Source organism: Hippopotamus amphibius, chromosome 17 (assembly GCF_030028045.1).
Source record: "Hippopotamus amphibius kiboko isolate mHipAmp2 chromosome 17, mHipAmp2.hap2, whole genome shotgun sequence".
Classification (NCBI taxonomy): Eukaryota; Metazoa; Chordata; class Mammalia; order Artiodactyla; family Hippopotamidae; genus Hippopotamus; species Hippopotamus amphibius.
Genome location: NC_080202.1, coordinates 52,861,320 through 52,883,295, shown reverse-complemented (window position 1 = coordinate 52,883,295; position 21,976 = coordinate 52,861,320). Strand labels below are relative to the sequence as shown.

The 21,976-nt window shown below is 45.0% G+C and overlaps 1 protein-coding gene across 14 annotated transcripts in view; it reads left to right on the top strand.

Annotated features, from left to right (window-relative positions):
• RPTOR (regulatory associated protein of MTOR complex 1) overlaps nt 1–21,976 on the top strand; it is a 349,362-nt gene that overhangs the window by 273,430 nt on the left and 53,956 nt on the right. For all 14 annotated transcript variants that reach the window (XM_057714268.1, XM_057714266.1, XM_057714263.1 and 11 more), the window contains 4 exons: nt 16,320–16,394; nt 19,406–19,471; nt 19,977–20,168; nt 20,500–20,640. In XM_057714268.1, coding sequence (XP_057570251.1) covers nt 16,320–16,394; nt 19,406–19,471; nt 19,977–20,168; nt 20,500–20,640 — 474 coding nt within the window. The remainder of the gene's footprint in view (nt 1–16,319; nt 16,395–19,405; nt 19,472–19,976; nt 20,169–20,499; nt 20,641–21,976) is intronic.

Below are 21,976 nucleotides of genomic sequence, written 5' to 3'. Positions count from 1 at the left end.
CTTTAATCATGACATTTTATACCTTAAATATATACAATTTTTATTTGTTAATTATACCTCAGTAAAGCTGGGAAAATATTTATGTATGTTTTATGATATAATTTATGTTTATATACTTTAGTATAATTTATATATAATCATAAATATTTATAATCATTAAACATTTATATTAATATGTAAAATAATGAAATAAAACTTTTTAAAATAAATTTTTTTTCAAAAAGGAGGTCTCAAGGAAAGTACAAAGTACCTTGAACTGAATAAAAAGGAGTATGCAACGTATCAACACCTGTGGGACACAGCTGAGCAGTGCTATGAGGGTAACTTCTAGGACTAAATGCATATATTAGAGAAGAAGAAAGGTTTCAAATCACTGACCTCAGCTTCAACCCGAAGATGTTAGTAAAAGAAAAGCAGATTAAACCCAAAGTAGGTAGAAGAAAGGAAATAATAAAGGTCACAGTGGAGATCAACGCAAAAGAGAAAAGCAGTAGAGAAAATCCACTCAACCGAAGGCTGGTTCTTTGAGCAGATCAGTAACTACTCAGACAGATAAGGAACAGAAAGAAGACACAAAACCCCAAATCAGGAGTGGGAGAACTGGCATCACTGAAGGTTCTGGAGACATTGAAGGGATAGTGATAGAATTTATGAACAACTTGATGCCCAAGCTTTTGATAACTTTGGTGAGGTTAATTCTTTGAATGACACAAGCTGTTCTCTTAAGAAGATAGGTAATCTGAACAGCACTGTGTCTGTATCTATTTTAAAAATTGGATTTGTGGTTAAAAACTTTCCTGCAAAGAAAGCTCCAAGTCCAGGTGGCTTCACTGGTGAATTCTGCCCAAATATTAATGAAGAAATATACAGATGGCAAACAAGCATCTTCCCATATGCTATGACACTTGCTTTGCCCTGACACCAAAAACCAGACAAGAAAACTACAGACCAATGTCCTTGGTGAAGATAGATGCAAAAATTGTAAACCAAAATTTAGCAAATCAAATTCAACAATATATAAAAAGGATAGTACGTCATGACCTTGAAGGACTTATTTCAGGAATGTAAAGTTGTTTAAAGATTGAAAAATCAATGTAACTTATCATATTAGCAAAAGAAAACCCGTATTATCTCAATAGACAGAAAGAGAGCATTTGACAAAAACTAAAATCTATTCCTGATTTTAAAAAAACACCTCTCAGCAAATCAATAAGGAACCAAAAGGGAGCTTCCTCAACAAGATGAACAGCTTCTACAAAAAATTCTACAGCCAGAATCACACTTAGTGGTGAAAGTCTGAATACTAGGATCAGGAACAAAACCTGCCCTCATATCTTCTCTTCAAAGTTTTGTTGGAAGTTCTAGGTAGTTCAGTGAGGCAAGAAAAAAACCATCCAGGCTGGACAGAAAGAAGTATAACTGTCTTTATTTTCAAACAACATAATTCTCTGTGTAGAAAATCTGATTAAATCTACAAACAAACAAAAATACTAGAACTATTAAGTGCACTTAGTAAGGTTGCAGATTATAAGATCAATACGTAAAAATGAGTTCTTTATATATACTATAAACCAACTTATACAAACCATTAAAAACATTTACAGTGGTATCAAAAATATGAAATAAATTCTGGCAAAGATATGTAAGACATACACTGAAAACTATGAACTATTGGTAAGAGAAATTAGAGATCTAATAAATGGAGAGATATTCCATTATCATGGGTCCCGATCTTAAAATCCATATGGAAAAACAAAGGACCTAGAATAGCCAAAACAACTTAAAAAAAGGAAAAAAAAAGAACAAACTTTAAGGACAAATACTACCTGATTTCAAGACTTATCATAAATCTATAGCAGTTAAGACCGTAGAAGTGGCATCAAAATGGACAAAAAATCAATGGGACAGAATTGAAAGTCAAAAAATAGATTCACACATATACGGACGACTAATTTTCGAAGTTACAAAGACAGTTCAACTCAGTGGAGATAGTCTTTTCCACATGTGGCGCTGGGGCCATTGGACATCCATTTGAAAAAACTGAACTGCAGTCTACACCATGTACCATTACAAAAATTAACTCAAAATGGGGAAATATTTGTGAATCATTTATTTGATTAAAAATTTGTGGTGAGAATATGTAAAGCACTCTCAAAACTCTATATGGAAAGAAACATGCAAACCAAAAAATTGGGCAAAAAGCTTCGAACATACACGTCATTAAAGAGGTATGGTGGCAGATAAGCACATGAAAAGGTGCTGAACATCATTCATCACCAGAGAAATACAAAGTTAAAAGCACAATTAGGTACTACCACATACCTATCAAAATGTCTGAAATGGAAAAGACTGATAATATCAAGTGTGGGCTGGGATTTGGAGAAACTGAAACTCATAAACTGTTCAGAATGCAAATGGCACAACCACTCTGGGAGGTTTCTTCACAGTTTCTTATAAAGATTAACATACGCACTTAACCATCCAATCCAGTCATCCCCCTCCTAGATGTTCACCCAAGAGAAATGAAAGCATATATCCAGACAAAAGTGTCTACATGAATGTTTATAGTAGCTTTATTTGTAATAACAAAAAACTGGAAATAGCCCGAATGCCCATCAGTAGGTGAATGAATAAGCAAATGGTGATTTACCCATACAATGGAATACTACTCAGCAATAAAAAAAAGTAAATTAATCCCAAAATAATTGTGCTACATAAAAGAAGCCAGTAAAAGGATACATGTTGTATTATTCCATTTATATAAAATTCTAGAAAATGCAAACTATAGCTACAGAAAGCAGATTAGCAGAATAGGAGGAAGGTTTCCAAAGGGCATAAGGAAACTTTTTGGGAGATAGCTTAATTAGCTTGATTGTGGACATGGCTTCACAGGTGTAAACATATACCCAACATTATCAAATAGTTTAAATATGTGCAGGTTTTTGTTTATCACTTGTACCTTAATAGAGCTGTTAAAAAAATTCAAATTATGGAATAGTCCACAAAAATACTGTAATGGTCCCGTCTAGATTTTCAATTCAAGAAAGACCAAAAATGTGGGGAAAATTGTTCTAGATTAAGACTAATGGTGCATGACAGCTAAAGGCAGGTTCTGATTGGATCCTGAATCAAAAACCAAAGGCTAATAATTATTACAAACATTTTGATGTATTTTTCATCTTTTCCTGTAACTAAATAAATGCATGTTTTTAAACGTATTTGGGATCACATTGCATGTAACATTTTGTATCGTAAGTTTGCTTACTATTGTAATTAAGGTCTTTTCCACTACCAGTAAATAATCTTCAAAAACTTAAAAAGGCTATAAGGATATTATTTGAACAATTAGGAGAAATTTGAATAAGGACCGAATATCAGATAATAATATTGTATCAGTGTTAAATTTCTTGAGTGTGATCATGATTTTGTGGTTATGTAAGATAATGTCCTTTTTTTTAAGAAAATTTCTAGGCAAAATGTCATGCTGTCTGCAACTTTCAAAAAGTACAGAAAAATACAGGGGAAGGGAAAGGGAAAGGGAGAAGCAAATGTAGCAGAATATTTTTTATTAACTGTCCTTCAGGTTGTGTGATGGAATCAGAGATCAAAAGCAAGATTACACATAGATGAGAAAGTCCAGAGAATGTGGCAAAAATCTACAGTCTCCGCTACAGTCCCTGCCAGTTGCTCTCTGGGAGGGTGGCGGTGGTTGTCTTTTAATAAATTCCATAAGTCATTTGTTATCATTTGTCTTTCTGCTAATTAACAAGATTAAGAGAGGGGCGACAGTTATAGATTTCTTTAAGCGTGATCCCAGTTAATTGAGGTTTTTTTCATAGAGGTTTTTTCATAGACATAGTTAATATGTAATTCCCTAGTTACAGCTAATAAAGTTTTATTTATAGCACCACCAGGGGACTCCAAGGGCACAATGCCACTGAATTTGGAAAAACATTGTATAGATGAAGTAAATCCATATTTGGCAACACAAAGAGCTTCATTGTGTGTGCCAGCTGTCCCGGTCCCAAGAAGGAACACACTGTGTTAGTAAAAAGCAGATCAGAGATTAGCGGAGTTTTATTTCTGTAACCCCACCCCCACCCCCCACATCTGTGCTAGTTCTCCTTCCCAGTCTCAAAACTTCTACTGTTTTCTCTGCATAGTGATTTCATCCCAGCTCACTGACTTTGACATTCACAGCCTCTCTTCCCATACCTGTATTCCCCTTTTCCCACCTTCCCGCTCACAGTTGAAAAAGTGAGCAGGGTTAGCTTCCTCTCCCATCCAGAGATGACTCACGTCACCCAAATTGGAGTATGATCAGTTGGGCAAGAGGATCTGCCATCCAGAACCTGCTTTCTTGATGGTCTAATTGCGGAAGGAAGGGAAGCCCGTGGCATTGGTCCTATGAGGACCCGGGGCAAATATATTTCCTGTGCTGGGAGTTTGTGTCCTGAATGCCTTGTTCTTACAGTTTTTATTTTAATAAAATGTATTTTTTATCATAATTTTATATTTACAGAAAACTTAAGACAGTAGTAAATAGAGTTCCCATGTGTCCCCCACCCAGTTTCCCCTGTTAATAACTTTCATTAACATGGTACAGCTTGGTAAGAAAGTGGCGGCCTCCTAGAGGACCCACGCCAATGAACACTCACCAGAGCCGCCACTGCCAGTGTCCCTGTCCCCACAGTGAGCCACAGCTGCCCCCTGCCTCCACAGGGGATCCTCCAACATTAGCAGGAAGGAAGGAAGGGATCGTCTACAATCTCCTGCTGTGGATTCTCTGAGACAAAGAAAATGTCAAGAAAATGTCCCTTATCTGTAAAGAAGCCTTGGAATTTCCAGGAGATGGAAAACATGGATCAAAGAAGGATGAGCAACTCTCCCAAGTTCACTCTGCTGACTGGTGACCAAATCTGGATGAGAATTCTCATCTTCACTCAAAATGCAGAGCACTTCTCTGTGCCACACCACAGAGCGGCATATGCAGTCCATTTATCAATGAAATTCCCGTTTTTTGATTTTTCACCTTTGATTATTCCACTGCAGCTTCCTTTCTAATGACTAACAGTTAAAAAGGAGGACCAGAGGTCTACTTTGCATTGAAATTCTGTATTTTTGATAAGCCCAAGGACTTGGTAGTCAATGTGAAAAAAAAAGTAAAAGAAGCAGCTCCATTAAAAAAAAAAAAACCTAAAAATATAGTAATTTGTTACAACTGAGTCAATATTGATACATTGTCATTAACCAAAGTCCACACCATTCAGGTTTCCTCAGTTTTAACCTCATGCCCTCCTGCTGCTCAATGACCTGTCCCAGACCCCAGGTGACTTGTAGTGGTCACATCTCTGGCTGCTCTTGGCCTGGAGGGCCTCTCAGACTTTGCTGGTTTGAACGACCCCGACGGTTTGGAGGAGGGCTGGGTAGGGGTGTGCAGACTGTCCCCCTGCTGGTTTGTCTGATGTTCTTCTTGTTATCAGTCTGGGCTTGTAGGTTTGGGGGAGGAAGACCACAGGGGCAAGTGCCTTTCTCATCATGTCCTGTCAGGACCCTATGCTCTCAACATGACTCCTCATCGTGGCTGTGCCCTTGGCCACCAGGCTGAAGTGTGTCTGTCAGGTGTCCCCGATGGGGAGTTCCTCTTTCTCCCCTTTCCATCCTGTTCTCTCTGGGGTGCTGTCACTGTGATGTGCTAGAATTGTGTGTGTGTGTGACCTGCTTTATGTCTGTTATTGACCACTGTTCCTTTATTCACCTTCATGATCAATTTAAAAACTGAATCTCATTCTTTTAATTTTTTTATTATTATTGATTGAGGCTGACTTTATAAAGCTTAGTATTAGAATTGTTTTGCATTTCTGGTACTTTCTGTATTCCTTCTTTCAGTTTGCCCCTATTGAGCCAACTCTCCTGCTACCTACAAATGGACAGAGGGACTGATTCGCTGTCAGCATGAGCTGTCTTGTCAGTCACATGCTGTTGAGTGGCAGCTAGGCCTGGCTTCCTGTGAAACTTCTGTCCAAAGTCTGGCTTGTCGTGGGCACTTAAAGTGTACAATTTGATATTTTTTTCTTATTAGTAATGTATATATGGCAATCCCAATCTCCCAATTCATCCCACCCCAACCCCCAACACCCCCACCCTGCCGCTTTCCACACTTGATGTCCATATGTTTGTTCTCTACATCTGTGTCTCTGTTTCTGCCTTGCAAGCCAGTTGATCTGTACCATTTTTCTATAGTCCACATATATGTGTTAATATACGATATTTTTCTCTTTCTGACTCACTTCACTCTGTATGGCAGTCTCTAGGTCCATCCATGTCTCTACAAATGTCCCAATTTCATTCCTTTTTACAGCTAAGTAATACTCCATTGTATATATGTGAACCACATCTTTATCCATTCATCTGTTGATGGACATTCAGGGTGCTTCCATGTCCTGGCTATTGTAAATAGTGCTGCAGTGAACAAAGGAATGCATGTGTCTTTTTGCATTATGCTGTTCTCTGGGTATATGCCCAGTAGTGGGATTGCTGGGTCATATGGTAATTCTGTTTTTAGTTTTGCAAGGAACCTCCGTACTGTTCTCCATAGTGGCTGTATCAATTTACATTCCCACCAGCAGTGCAATAGTGTTCCCTTTTCTCCACACCCTCTCCAGCATTTACTGTTTGTAGATTCTCTGATGATGCCCATTCTAACCGGTGTGAGGTGATACCTCATTGTAGTTTTGATTTGCATTTCTCTAATAATTAGTGATGTTGAGCAGCTTTTCATGTGCCTCTTGGCCATCCATATGTCTTCTTTGGAGAAATGCTGATTTAGGTCTTTGCCCATTTTTTGATTGGGTTGTTTGTTTTTTTGATATTGAGCTGCATGAACTGTTTATATATTTTGGAGATGAATCCTTTGTCTGTTGATTCATTTGCAAATATTTTCTCCCAGTCTGAGGGTTGTCTTTTCGTCTTGCTTATAATTTCCTTTGCTGTGCAGAAGCTTTGAAGTTTCATTAGGTCCTACTTATTTATTTTTGTTTTTATTTCCATTACTCTAGGACCTCATTTTAATGTAAATAATTTAATTACATTGGTGGTCCATTTAATCCCTAAACTATGGGTTATAGAACACAAAACAAACAAAATCACAGCGTTAGAGAACACAGTTTGCAAAGATCCATGTTTACCCAGAAGATGTAGTCAGCAAGGCTGTGTTGTGTGAGTGATTCTGGGTATTGTTTTTATTTTTTGGTAAAGTAGAATTGTTGTGTAGAATGGCCTTTTCTTAGCCGTCATCATGATTAAATGAGGTGGCTGCTTTTCGGAAGCCCTAGAAGTGGGTTTTACTCTGGGGGGAGATTCAGATCCACCCTCCTGGAGTCCCTGGAGAGCTGTGGGCCAGCAAAGCAAAGACCCCACCCCTACCACATCCCAGGAGCTGGGTCTGCCTGTTGTGACTGATTCATCCACCAAGACCACCCACCTAGGAGGAGGCCTGGGCCTGCTAGTTGTGCACATTGATGACAGGCCATGTTCAGCTGGGTGTGTATGTGTCTGTCTGTCTGTCTGTCTGGTTGGCGGGAGGGAGGGAGGGAAGGAGGCAGTTGTTCAAATGCCTGTAGTTGCCAAGAGTGAAGTGAAAAGCTGAAGGAGGATGCAGGAGGCTGTCACCTACCCTCCCCACGCAGGCCACTTGGCCCCACATCAGCAGATTGGACCAGGTGCTGCTGGGGAGGTGACAGATCGCCCTTTTGCAGGATGAATGGGTGCAGTGACTCAGGCTTCAGGGGACTTCCCAGTGTGTCAGTTGTTGGTCGCCGAGGGCAATCCAGAGACTGAAGAGCCACGTGATTAATTGTCAGGCTGCACTGAATCACCAACTCTGCAGTGCTGATTTCAGGTGGGGGTGGGGGGCAGCAGTGGTCAGCCAAAGAGCACCGCCCACATGACCAAATCTCGAAAGTTTTATAAAAGGGCAACCACAGTTTGGATGTGTGGAGCCTGAAATCAAGGCTGGATTGATCAAATGGTCCAGAAAGCACCAGCTCAGACACCTTTCCTGCCCAGGACTCCTGGGCCTGTTCTCTGTACCTGGCAGTGACCTGGATTCCAAGGTCAGGGACAGGCTGGGCCTCAGCAGCACTGACCCAGAGAGACTCATTCCCTCCTTATTTCATGGGGTGGCAGCTACTGGGTGTGACTGGTACACAGTTAGGAACTGTCCTGCTTCTCAGTGCACACATTGGTTCATTTATGCGCTCAGCAAACACTCACTGGGCTTCTGGTAGGAAGCATTCTGGCTGTATTGTGGGTCCTTGTCCTCAAAGAACCAGAAGTCTAGCAAAGAAGGTAGAAGGTGTAAAGAGCGAACCCAAAGGCAGTGACTCAAAGTGTGAGCAAAGAGGAAAGCTGAGGAGGGAGAGCACTCTGCCTCCAGTAGGAAGAGAGGGTGCTGGGAGCAGAGACACAGATGTGCAGGCACAAAGGCTAGTGATGGCAAAGGCAAACCAGTGTGTGAGAGCAGCCTTCTGAGAGGAGGAGGCTCACAGCGTGGGCTTCTTCCTTCAAAAACACCGCTCAGACCCCACTGCTCGCCGTACCCCTGGGTCTGGCACTAGGCAGTGGGACCTTGTATGACGTGGCTCAGTGTGACCCTGAGGGATGGTTTTAGGGCCTGGCAGGGATGATATTAGATCTGTGCTACAGAAATAAATCAGACAGTTCAAATGAGTCCTAGGAATCGCAGCTGAGTTCTAGGGAACAGGGTCCAGCCCAGCAGCAAGACCACCTCCAGCCTGGAGGCTGCTCATTAGACCTCCACCAAAATCAGCCCACAGCAGAGCCGAGGGTCCCAGGCCAGTGGGTGGGAACACAGGAACTGACCAGCTATCCAGTAGGTTTGAGCAGGTGGAGAATGAATGAAGAGATTGTTAGACAGCACTGTCTTTATCAGTTAACACAATTAGATAAGAGAAAGAAACTAAAAGCATAAAAATTTAAAAAGTAGAAGCAAAACCATTACAGTTTGCAATGATATGATTATGTGCCTAGAAAACCCAATGGAATAGATTAAATAGAACTAATAAGAGAACATAGTGAGGTAGAAGACTTAAAATTAATACACAGAAATCGAAAGAAACAACCAGTTAGAAGATAAATGCAAAAAAAAAGAGATAAATGCACCCCATTTATAAGAGAATCCTAAATCTAGGAATAAACTTAACCTGAAACATGAAAAACTTCTGTGAAGAGAACTTTAAAGCACTCCTGAAGAACACAAAAATCAACGTGAACAAGTAAAAACATCCCTGTTCATTTACAGAAGGATTTGTCATCATAAATATGTCAGTGCTCCCTGAATTAATTTAAACTTTAATACAGTCCCCCCAAAATTACCAGCAGCCTTTTTGTCTGGAAGTAAACAAACATTTTCTAAACTTCCTATGGAGAAATAAATAGAAATAGCCAGGGAAGTTCTGAACAGGAAGAATAATGACAGGGAGTTAATCCTACAGATATCAAAATTAACTGTGAAGCCTCAGTCGTAAAGAGTATTGTGGTGCTGGATTATGGACAGACAGACCAGTGGAAGCTCTGTACATGCAGGATTTTGCGTATGGTAAAGACAGCATCTCAAATCAATGGAGTAATGATGATGGACTCCTGAATTTTTTGGAGTGAGGATAGTTAGGCGTCTGACTATACATCCTGAACACCAGAACTAACTTTAAAGATATAGATTATTTAAATATAAAGAATGAAATCATGAAAGAACTAGAAGAAAACCCAGGCAAATTCTGTTTTACCCTTAGAGTGATGAAAGCCTTTTTAACTAAAACTTAAAATCTAGATATCTTTGAAAATTAATAAACTTGATTGCATAAGAAGAAAAAAATGCCATGAGCAAAGTTTTAAAACAACTAAGAGTGGGAGGGGGCAGAAATTTAAATCTGTTATCACAAGTAAAAGACTAGCCTCCCTAATATATAAAGAGCTCCACGAAATCAAGAAAAACACTAACAATCTGATGGTCAAAGAGCATGAACCAACAGTTCACAGAAAGAGAAATATGAATGGCCTTTAGATGTATGATGAATGCTCAATCTTTTTTCATAATAAGTGCACTGAAATACCATTTTTCACTTATCAGACTGGCAAAAATTCAGAGACTTTACAACATGCTCTGCTTGTGAAAGTACAAAATGGTAATGTCTGTCAAAATTACAAATGTGTTTACCCTTTGATCTAGCAGTGTCATGTTTGGAAATTTACAGCTTTACCTGAATATGTATGAAATAACTAACATGTAGAAGTTTATTCACGGCAGTAGTGTCTATAATCACGAGGGACTGGTTCAGCTCACAGGTCCATGCACCCGCAGGAGGCTGGATAGGTAAGCAGTGCTGCCTCTGCAGCAGGATATCATGCATTGGCTGTGAAGACGGAGGAAGCTCTCTATGAGCCCAAGTGACAAGAGCCCCTAAGTGAAGAAATACAAGGGGCAGACCCCAGGTGAAGGAGGTCCTTGTGCTTAAGGAGAGGGTGTTGCAGAGAAAAACCTGGCCTCTGTTCACTGATGCCAAATAGAAATACAGAGACAGAGCTTTGGAGGAGTAGAAAGGAATAGCTTTTATCACTTTGCCAGGCAAAGGGGGAACACAGTGGCTAGCGCCTCAAGAACGGTGCCCCCCTCCCTGGGGAATAGGGAGAGGTCTTATAGTTGGGGCTCATGGTCAGGGGTAGGCAGTAACAGTCCGGCATTCTTCTGATGGGTTGGTGGTGAGGTAAGTAGGAGTCAGCATCATCAACCTTCAGGTCCCTGGTGTGGGGTCTGCATGCTTGTGGGCAGTATACCATCATTAACTTCTCCCACCTGAAGAAGTTTCAACTTCTCCAGAATAGCTCAAAGATATTGTTGTGTGTATTGTTGCTGGGGAAACAGGACCTGCCCCAGGACTGCTCTTGCCTGTTTCTCCCAGGTCTCGTGCATCCCCTCCCTTCACTGATTAACAACTTCTTGAATCTGCCCACTGGAACTCAGGGAAGGTCATGGAGGCTGAATGAAGGCTGTTTTCCTATCATCAAAGAAATAGGGGACACAGAAGGGCTTTGTGCCCAGGAGCCCCGCAGGGTCCCGCTCGGTATCAATTGCAGCTTGTTCTGTACATTCGTATTTACTTATGTTTAGCTGGGAAAATAAATAAGAAACTAGTAAATCAATTACATATAGCAGTGGAGGAGGTTTTTTTAGAACTTCCATTTAATTTAATATTTATTTTCATTTTGTACCCAGATGTCACATTTTCTACGTTAAAATACGATCATACTGACTCCCCCCACCCCTTACAGAGACAAAGTATGGAAGAATGCTTCTCAATCTATACCTTTCTGTAGGATTTTGATTTTTGAGCCTTTAAATACATTTACAAATTTTGTTTTGTTTTGGCCGCACCACGTGGCTTGCAGGATCTTAGTTCCCTGACCAGAACCACGGGCCATGGCAGTGAAAGCACCAAGTCCTAACCTCTGGATCACCAGGGAAGTCCCTACATTTACAAATTTTAGAACACATACAGAAAAGTAGATCGAAGGCATAAAAGCATTCATGTGTGCCAGTGATTTTCCCACTGATATCAGTTATTTCCACATTCATGGTGTCTCTTCATTCTGAAGTTTACCTTCAACACAAGAGCGTCTGATGTGAGAATATTTAAAGTAATAAACCATTTGTTGGAAAATGAAAACCTCTATATATTGAAATATCTTGCTACACTTGGCAAGTGGGAAGGCTGTTGTATTGAGGCTTGGAGGCATGCACAGGGACATGTGTCTTTAACTGCCTGTGACTGTGCTTCTGGTTTGTGAAGGACAGTGAGCTCTTACGAGCAGTGAGCAGAATCCCTGCCCTGGGATTATTTTCTCAGGCACTGCTAGTTTTATGGCCATGTGCCGTTGTTAAATCTCTGGGTGTATAAACAGTTCAGCGTAGTCCTGCATCTGTCTCCAGATGATTCGAATGTTCTGGTAGCAGTGGGTCAAGGCACACTCTGGTGCCACTGTCTGTTGTGTGAACCTGGCTTGCCTCTCCTCATCCTTTCCTCATCCCAAGGAGTGAACTCTGTGACCCAAGGACAGGAAACAGGACCCTCCCTCTGTGTGATTTTCTCCTTATTGACATCAGAACACGAGTGGCTGTGTCCACTGGTGACACTGCTCAGGGCTGTCCTGCCAGTTGGGCCTCATTTGATTCATCATGCCTGGTCTGTTGGTCTGTGCTCAGTTTGTGTCTTCCTGCTCCCCAGGAAACAGACTTTTTAATCTGTGTTAAGGAGAATGAAGATGGGGTTTACCACACAGCATCCTTTGCCAGAGTATTCTGAGAGGGAGCACCTGCCTTCGCCCTGTGAACTTACCCTCACAGAAGCCAGGGTCTCTGGTCGGGCTCATCCTGGGTCTCTGGTCTCTGCTCCCTGCTGAGATCTGTTTGCAAACTGCATCTTCAGCTGCTGCCACGAGGAATTATGTGCTCGCGTCCCCTTCTCTTTGTTTGCTTTTCTTTTCTTCCTTGCCTCCCTCGCTTTTCCCCATGTTAAAAATATAATTCCCTGAAATCCCTGAGACGGAAGAATCAGAGTTGTCAGGTGTGCAGTGAGGGAGGGGCTTGCTTAGGAAAAGCCATTTCGTATTCATGTTCTTCCTTGCTTCCACCCTTTTTCTACCCTGGCCTTAATATGTCACACCTGCAGCTTGATCTGGGGGCAAACAAACAGATACTAGAGAGGCCCTTGGGAAGCAGCCATATGAAGGAGTCTGGGCTGCCAGAGCCATACGTCTCTCTGGGGAGCTTTCCACTGGCCTTTGCGTGCAGTGCATCTGTGGGCTGAATTTCTGGGCCTTGGTAGTCTCAAGGACTGTTTTCTCTTCCTTATAAGGAGGCACTTGGCCAAGTTGGAAGGGCGAGCGGGTGGCTGGTGGCCTGTGTCCCAGCATCCTCAGAAGTCAGCACCCTGCAGGTCCCCAGCTCCCCGGCCACAAGTGTGGACACACACAGGGCTGGGATGGCTGATGGGGTAATTCTAAACCAGTTCATAAAGGACACCTGCTGAGACATGAGAGTGAGAATGGACATGACCAGAGAGCGTTAATTGTGGTTCCCACCTGCATGGCAGCCTCATCCAGACAGAGGTCTTTCAACATGAACAAGATAATTGCCATTTCCGATACTGAAGACCTAGTAAAGCTATAGCTTCACATAGTCCCACAGGTGCCTCAGCTTCCGAATTAGAAGGATACAGCTTAGTGATACTTCATCACTCTGTAATGAGACATGTTTTATGAGCTTTGCTGTAAATGTGTGGGCCTGGATTTGACTTGTGGAACCTCTGGTTTAAAAACAAAGGACATTGGCTTTATTCTCAGATGTGGGTGCCTAAGCCCTGTCCCTGGACACAGGCACTGCGCTGCAGGCACCAACTGAGTGCTCCCTCCTGGCCCGTTCTGGATGAGTCTCTGAAGAGGGAATCATGCTGCTGACTTTAAGTTCATTCGCTAAAACCTTCATTCAAAGCGAGGCACCCCTTATGGGAGTGACTTGAAAGCTGCATGCTTAATTGGCTTCCCTGGCGCTTGGGGATTATTATCCTGCTAACCCGAGCCCCTGGTGCCCCTGCTTCCTGACCACCCCCTCCATCTCGCTCAATTCCCACTTAAACAGCTGAGTCCAGTCGCCACCTTTATTAGTTTATTGATGTGAGGAAGAAACACCTCATTATCAGAGCACTCTGAGAAGTGGACCAGAGTGGGAGAGAGGGGGTCGGCGCTCTGGGCTGCGGTAAACAGCAAATTCCGTCTGCAAAACCGCCCTGCCCCTGAGAGGGCTTCACACACGGAGTGCCCCTGAACCAGCGGTGCCCTGCAGAGCTAGGGATATATTGCAGTGTGTAACTTTCTCCTTTTATTCTCAGAAACTCAGATCTTTTTTTTTAATTTTTATTTATTTTATTGGCTTTGTTGGGTCTTTTTTTTGGTGTGCGCGGGCTTTCTTTAGTTGCGGTGAGTGGGGGCTACTCTTTGTTGTGGTGCGCGGGCTCCTCATTGCCATGGCTTCTCTTGTTGCAGAGCACGGGCTCTAGGCATGTGGGCTTCAATAATTGCAGCACATGGGCTCAATAGTTGTGGTGCACGGGCTTAGTTGCTGCGCGGCAGGCATGTGGGATCTACCTGGAGCAGGGATTGAACCCGTGTCCCCTGCATTGGCAGGTGGATTCTTAACCACTGCACCACCTAGGAAGCCCAGAAACTCAGATCTTAAAATTCTGGTCTTCTCTTCTTGAATGGCCTTTATCCCGTGGAGTGGAGCAGGCTGGGAGCTGATGGAATTCAGCGTCTCCCTGTGGACACGTTACCCTAAATCACTAAGCAGTTTTCTGGGTATTGATCCAGGAAGCCCAGTGAACAGTATGACCACATTCCGTGGGTTGTTCTTCAAGAACAAGAGTATCAGTGATTTGTGTGTCACGCTCCAGTTTTCAGATTGCGCTTCTGTGTGTCACGTGTTTCATCTCATTCCACTAGTTGAGCACAGATTTCTCAAATGTCACTGGGGTCCCATAGCTGCAAGAGGGAGAACTTGGGCGAGAAGCCTAGTTCTTTTCCCCCTTTCCCCACACTGGACGCCTCCTCAGGTGTCATCCTCAACCCCTGACATGTCTGAGGCACAATCGTTTAAGTCCTTTGAAGAACCAGCACCTGCAGAAACGCCCCCCAAATCGGCCAGCCTGCTATGAGAGCAGGATTTCTGGGCCAGTTCCTTTCCCCGAGATTTCGACTCCTTGCTTCTTTGTACCACCTGGGGCCCCTTCTGCTCACACACTTGTTTCCCTTTACCTGGCCCATCCTCCGAGCTCCAAAGCACCTCCTCCTCCACTCCCACCTGTACATGTGTGGCTTCTGATCTAGGCATTCAGCCTGGCTCATCTCTTCCTGGTAGTTCTGCTGTGTGTCTCAGAGGTGCCTTGATGCAGTGTACCCCAAACCCTCTCAATCCCTGATGACATGGCCCCCCCACCTCTCACTCCTCTTTAGTGGTCTCGCCAGGTAGTCGAATCGCCCATCCCACCCAGATCCCACTAGAACAATCTCAAGTCTCCTGGGTCGTCCCCACCCGCTCTGTGTTTGTTGCACGTGTTTCCCCCCAGCCCCCACTTCTGATCCGGCTCCTCCGGCTGACCCACCATTGCAGCTGCCAGCATGACTTTCCAGTGTGTGGTCTGAGCACCTTCACCCTCCTGGGTTCCAGCCCCTGCTGGCATCTTCAGGACCCCCTCCGTGAAGCATTCAGAGCTCTCTGCCTCTTGCCTTCCCTGGCTCTCTCCCCGTCCCCAGCCCCCGCATCCTGGCAGGCTGGGCTCCCCTTCACCTGTTTCCACACCCCCCACCCTTGCATCTTTCCTTCCTTCGTGGATGATCCCAGCTGCTTCTCCTCTCCCCAAACCCCTCAAGCCCAGTGTCTCCTCAAGATGTGCCAGAACTGCTCAGTTGTCTCCCCCAGGACCGCGAGCAGGGTGTGCGGGTGTCTGTGTCCAGGATCAAGCCAAGCATCTAATGGGTCTTGAAAACTGTGCTGAGCAGATGAACACATGACATGATGGTGCTTACAGGTGCCGTGTGATCTGAGGAGGTAGCAAGAGCTGCACACCTGGCAGCCCACTTAGCACTGAAATCAAACTTTCCACCTGGAGCTGCTCCTTTGCGGTAGGAGATGGGCCTTTAGGAAGCACCTGTTGGAATATAACCGTGTGACACAAATAATTTGTAATTATTGTGTTCACACAGGTTATATAGGTCCAAGCAAAGGCACAGGACAAGCTCCAGCAGGGGCTGGGATCTGCAGAAACTGGGTGGTTTCGAGTGTTTGGTGCATCCCAGCTCAGAAGGTGCAAGGAGAGGTGCATGGGTCCCAGGCTGATGCAGGAGGGAGGACGTGCGCAGAGGCTGCAGGACACAGATGGCAAATGAGCCGGTCCAGCAGCCAGGGCACCTCCACTCAGCAGGTACCCAGAGGGTGCTTTCAAGAACGCCTTGGAGCTGCTATGCTTCTGAAAGTGTGTGAGATGCCAGCCCTTTTCCCACAGCCAAGGAAAAATGTGTCTGCACACAGCCGTTCCAGTTATTTTTTCAGATAAAAATTGCACTCGCGAGGAGAAAATGATTAAGGCATAAAATATTCATTGCACATTCCTTTGTTCACACATCCCAAGAAGAAAAAGAAGCCCCTTCCCGGGAATTGCACTCACTGTTTCTCCTGTGTCTCTCCCCAGTCGTGCCAAGCTGACCTGGTGAAGGACAATGGCCACAAGTACTTCCTCTCGGTCTTGGCAGATCCATACATGCCAGTAAGGACCAGCATGTTACGCTCTGGTGACACGTCTCCTGGGGACTCTGGGGAAGGTTGCTCTACGCAGAGGGGTCTGGGGGGGTGGCGGGAGAGGGCTCGTTTACACCCCGGCTCTGCCTCAGTCAGACAGTGCCCTTTGCTTCCTGGCATATTGTTTCCATAGCTGCTTCTGTGAGTAAAAGTTATAGTGAACCTTGACACACAGGCTAGTTTTGTTTTGTTTACATGAGTCCGTTTTCCGGGCACATCTTTGCAGTGAAGTAGAATCCACTCTGCCTCGCGCCCTCACCCCTGTCAGCCAAGTTAGATCAGTGAGTACTTGTACATCCATGATATGGCAGTTCCTTTGCCAAGCATAGGTTCTGGACATGACAGGAGATTGATGCACCTATCAGTCAGGAAGGGGGCAGTGGGTGGAAAGAAGAGATTGAAAGTTTAAATTTTAAATATATTTTATTGTATTAAGTTGTTTAAAAATTAGTTTTGCATGATAGCATATAGAATAACTTCCTGTGAATGTTTTTTTAATTAATTTCTATGTTCCCTACCTCTAGCTCCTAGCATAGTAAAGAGAACAAAATAGACACCCTAAATAATTACTTAATATAACTTATTTTTATCAGAGTGTTTTAAGTGTAACAGCTCATTCACATACAGTCTTCAGTGGCTTTGGTTGTGTAAAGGAACTTTTGTGTGTAATTTCACCCTCTATTTGGTTTTCTAAACTAAATGACAATAATAAAAAAAATTTTCAAAATACAGAAAACATTAAAAAAACAGGATTGTTATAAAAGGTAAGTAGAACTTGTGTCTTTGAAGTGTGGTATTTAAACATCATCATAGGCAGTTAAAGTTTAGACTTTATACGAGTGTTGGAAATAATCACTTCCCTGTTCTTCAGGGTAAGATACAAATCAAACAACTGAGAAAGACATCTAAGCTGATAAAATGCAGTAATATGGTGAGTGAAGCCAGCACAAGTGGGCCCCACTTCAACTATAAGCACATTATCGTTTTGAGGACAAAGATTTGAAAGAACGGAAAGGAAATCCCCAAATGCCAAAAACTGGAGTCAGAGGAAGGGCACAGTGGGACTCAGGTAGACCTCACGGTGACCCTGGGGCTTCACATGTGTACAGCCTTGAGCCTGCATGGAGGACACAGGCCTTTGGGGCAAGCCACCCACCTACCAGACATAGATGAGAAGAGCTGGTCCCGTCTGTCCACATCTGGGTGGAAAGTCAGGAAAGGCCTCTGTGAGAAACAGAAACTCCCCGTGGAGGAGGGGAGCTGCCAGCCAAGAGAGGAACGTGACATCTCCAGGACCCGCCTGGAAGCAGCAAAGGCTGAACCTTTCTGCAGGGACACCTACACAGCCAGGGTACCGACACTCATGCCAGGAGCACCAGCCTGCTTCTAACCCACGTTCAGGGATATAAGCGGAGCTGGCACGTAGGAGGGTTGGCTCCCGGAGAACTGAAACTAACAGGATTCTCTGAAAAAGACTACAGGTCAATACAAAGAAGTATGTTTAAAACAACTGAGTAAACAATTTGTTTTAATTAATAATGTCCAAAAATAAACCCTTGTGTTGTTTCCTCAGAAATACTTTTGTAACTACTATAAGGGAGCAATGTATTCTGTCCTTTTTACTCCTCCTCAAAAAATGACCAACTAGAGTCTTCTAATAAATAGGCAGATTTGGGGCGGGGGGGTTGTCTGGGGTGGGGGGGACCGGTAATGGAAGACAGCCACTGTCATTAAAAGCTCCATAGACGAATTAAATAGCAGAATCGACAAAACCAGTAAAGGAGTCCATGGAGAAGTCACGTGGGGTGAAGCAAAGAGGAGCTATGACAGAGGGGCTGAGAGGGCTCGCCGCATCCAACACAGGCCAGAGGGAGATGGGGGGACACGTGATCCAACAGATCGGGTGGAGAATTTTCCAGATTTGAAGAAGAAATGAGTTTTCAGGTTTATAAAGCACAGTGTGTCTTGAGAAGGTTAAATAAAAACAAATCCACACAAAGACTCATCATAATGAAAGTAGGGAATGTTTAAGGCAAGAGGAAAAATCTTGAAAGTAACCAGGACAAAAAGGAAGATTGTTGCAAAGATGGGGACAGCAGACACCAGAGTAACAGATGGAAGACTAAGGAGAGGCCCTCACAGCACAAGGGGGAACAGTCGCCCCAGGACCCTGTGCCTGCCAGGGAGTGTCAGTCAGGGAGAGGGCGAAGCCAGCACATCTCAGGACCAACGGTTTCCTGTGTGCTGACTCCACCCAGGCAGCCAGGAGGACCACACTTCAGGAGGAGATGGAGCCTGGGGGACAGTAGGATGCAGGAAGCATCGGAAAGCAGACATTGGCAAACATGTCGTGTCTCTAAATCAGCATCGGCTGTGAGAATAAGTGAGAACGGTCACTCACGTGAGGGACTGACACGTGAGGAGGAATATTAGGAATCTAAGGGAGACATGAGAGAATGACTGGCTTTAGACTTTGTTCAGTGTGCAGGTTAAAAACTCAAGGTACCACTAATAGTTAACGTAGACTGATCTCTGCATCTGTAGAGGCACAGAGGAGAGGAGAAAATGAGAATCGATCTGTCCACTAGAAGACCACGAAGAAGGGAAAATGAAGCAAAGTTAGGGACTGTGGTCGGTCATTTTATGACCAGTGTGCTAGACTCTGATAATTTGCTTCCATAGGCTTGGGCAGGATGGGGGCGGCCTCTGATGGAGCAGAATCAAGAGAGGCCCACACCCGTCCTGCAGCATCAGATGTCAGGGACCCATCTATCCTCCAAGAGCCCAACCCGTAGCTGTCAGACTCTCTTAAAAGGGCTGTTCCTTTTTGTAGACTCAAAAGACAATAAAGCTGGCTCTCATTACTTTAATTACACACCAAGCTCATCATAAAAATTCTGGAAGGATAACTCTAGTGCTTGGGAGTGATGTTTCCACTATGAAGAAAGTGCAAACTAGCAGGTGATTTCTGTTTTCTAGGCTGAGCACAGGACCATGACGGCCTTCATTCTGGCTGTGATCGTTAACAGCTATAACACAGGGCAGGTGAGTGTCACGCTGTGTCCCCACCCCCGCGTGGCCTCCCTGTGGGCAGAGGCGCAACCCTGAGCTCCACTATTTGGGGGCCAGAGGAACTGTTCTGAATGTCTGATGAAACAGTGACCTCAGAAGATGGGGGTGGGGGAGTGGTGTTGCAGGATCTCACCAGCCTGGGGGCTCCATGGGAGGAGTGGGGTCTGGACCCTTTGTTTAGCCAGGGTGAATTGAAATTGGTGGGATTTAAAATGAGGAAAATTGAGGGCCTTCCCTGGTGGTCCAGTGGTTAAGACACCACGCTTCCACTGCAGGGAGCACGGGTTCGATCTCTGGTCAGAGAACTGAGATCCCGCATGCTGTGCGGTGACAATAAAAAAAGAAAGAAATTGAGTGCTTCTTGCGATGTGATTAAACAAGGTTTCCCTGAGAAACGCTGGGGGCTGGGGTCCAGCCTAGCACCCCGCCCCAGTCAGTGGTCGGCAGGTGATGCCTTGTGTTGCCTGCCTTCTTGCAGGAAGCCTGCCTCCAGGGAAACCTGATCGCCATCTGCCTGGAGCAGCTCAACGACCCCCACCCCCTGCTGCGCCAGTGGGTGGCCATCTGCCTGGGCCGGATCTGGCAGAACTTCGACTCGGCCCGGTGGTGCGGGGTGAGGGACAGTGCTCACGAGAAGCTCTGCAGCCTCCTCTCCGACCCCATCCCTGAGGTGAGTCTGCAGCCCCGGCCACTTCAGGCTGTGAGGTCAAGGCGCGCCTGGAGACCACACCCCCAGAGAGGCCTGGCCCCAGACCCCCCACCTCCCCTTCCATGAGTTACCCGGCCCCTGGTTTGGTCTCTGATGCCTGCACAGCCTGTCACCTGGCCCCTGGGCGGGGCCGCCACTTACCTCTTCTTTCCCCGTTCCTGCTCTTCTACACAAGTGGAGCTGGGCCAAGAGGACTGTGAACAAGACTGGGCTGCGTCAGGTCGTCTCCAGGGACCCCGACCAGAGCCAAACAGCTGGCCATGGGGTGACCGCCCTTCTGTTCCACACACAGGTGCGCTGCGCAGCAGTCTTTGCCCTTGGCACATTTGTGGGCAACTCCGCAGAGAGGACGGACCACTCCACCACCATCGATCATAACGTGGCCATGATGCTGGCCCAGCTCATCAATGATGGCAGCCCCGTGGTCCGGAAGGTGCGTGGCCCCCGCCTCCAGGCAGCGCTGAGCGCCTCCAGGCCGGGCTTCCTCAGTGTCCAGGTCAGCTGTGACCCTGACCCAACCGCAGCAGCGAGTACTCAGTACCCCCCCAGCGCGCATCCTGCCAAGAGTAGACTTTAAATGTTTGTTTAATTCTCTCCAAAATGCGTTTCTTCACCAGATACTCATGTGTTTGCTTCATTTAAAGGCATTTAACAGGCTGCGTCTCCTGGCAGCTTGTATAATAGGCTCCTTCCTGCCTGGGAGCAACACATACACACATCACAGAGATTCAAAAGAGCAGTAGCCACCCACAGACAGACAAAAGGTTTGTGTAGTGTATTCCCTTCCCTGCCCCCATGTTTGTCAGCGAATGAACGGAGCAGTTCTTTGCAGTTGAAACTTTTACTTGTCTGTTTTGATGTAGAAGTACCAGGATTTCTGTCCAAGATCTCACACCCCTGTCAGAAGTTGGCTCAGAACGGATCAACCCTCCCCATCCCCCAGACAAAAAGGGCCCTGGGAGAAACCCCACTGTCTGCTGGCTACATTTCAGGGTGGCTTTGGAGGCCTGCCCTGGGAGCAGAGACTGTTCTAGGACCAGAAGGGCAACGTTGTTGTGTGTGTGACCTTGAGTCACCTCTCATCACCTAGAGGTGCCGGAATGTTTCTCAGCTTGTCTGAAATGAGATCCCTGTGCCAGGGGAGGGAGGTCGGGTTTGTCAGAGGTGGGTGTGGTTTTGAAGGGTGTTTGTTTGGAGAGCAGACCCCACTGACTTGGTAGCAGGGACGCTGTCAGAGTAAGTTCACATCCGTGAGGAAAGACTCATTCCATCTTGAGTTCCCTCAGAGAGCCGTGAACCCAGGTACTGTATAATTTGCCAGGTTATCTAGAGAAATGTTAGCAATGTGGAATGATCCTGGAGGTGCCTTTTCACGGCCCTAACATTTTTATTTTGGGTTCTCATCATTAGCATCTGTCTGAAGCTGGCTTCCTTGAGTCAAAGTCTTTTTCCTCAGTCAGATTGCCTGTATGTGGACATCACTGATCAAAGCAGCAAATCAGCAGCAGTATCCTTAATTGTCTGTTAAGATTCCTTTTAAAGAAAGGAAAGCTATTTTTCAGTTCTTTCCCCAAAAAACTTAAAAAGAATGTTAATAAAAAAAGAATGTCCATCCGAGTCTCCAGTATCAGGAGAATGGTTGCCAGGTCATCAGGAACATGGGGACCACCATGCTCTCAAGCATGTCCCACGTGCCCTGATGTGGCCCTGGGCTCCCGTTCCTGGCCTCAGTCTACTCACTGTCCCTTCCCCAGACACTGGGATGCTTG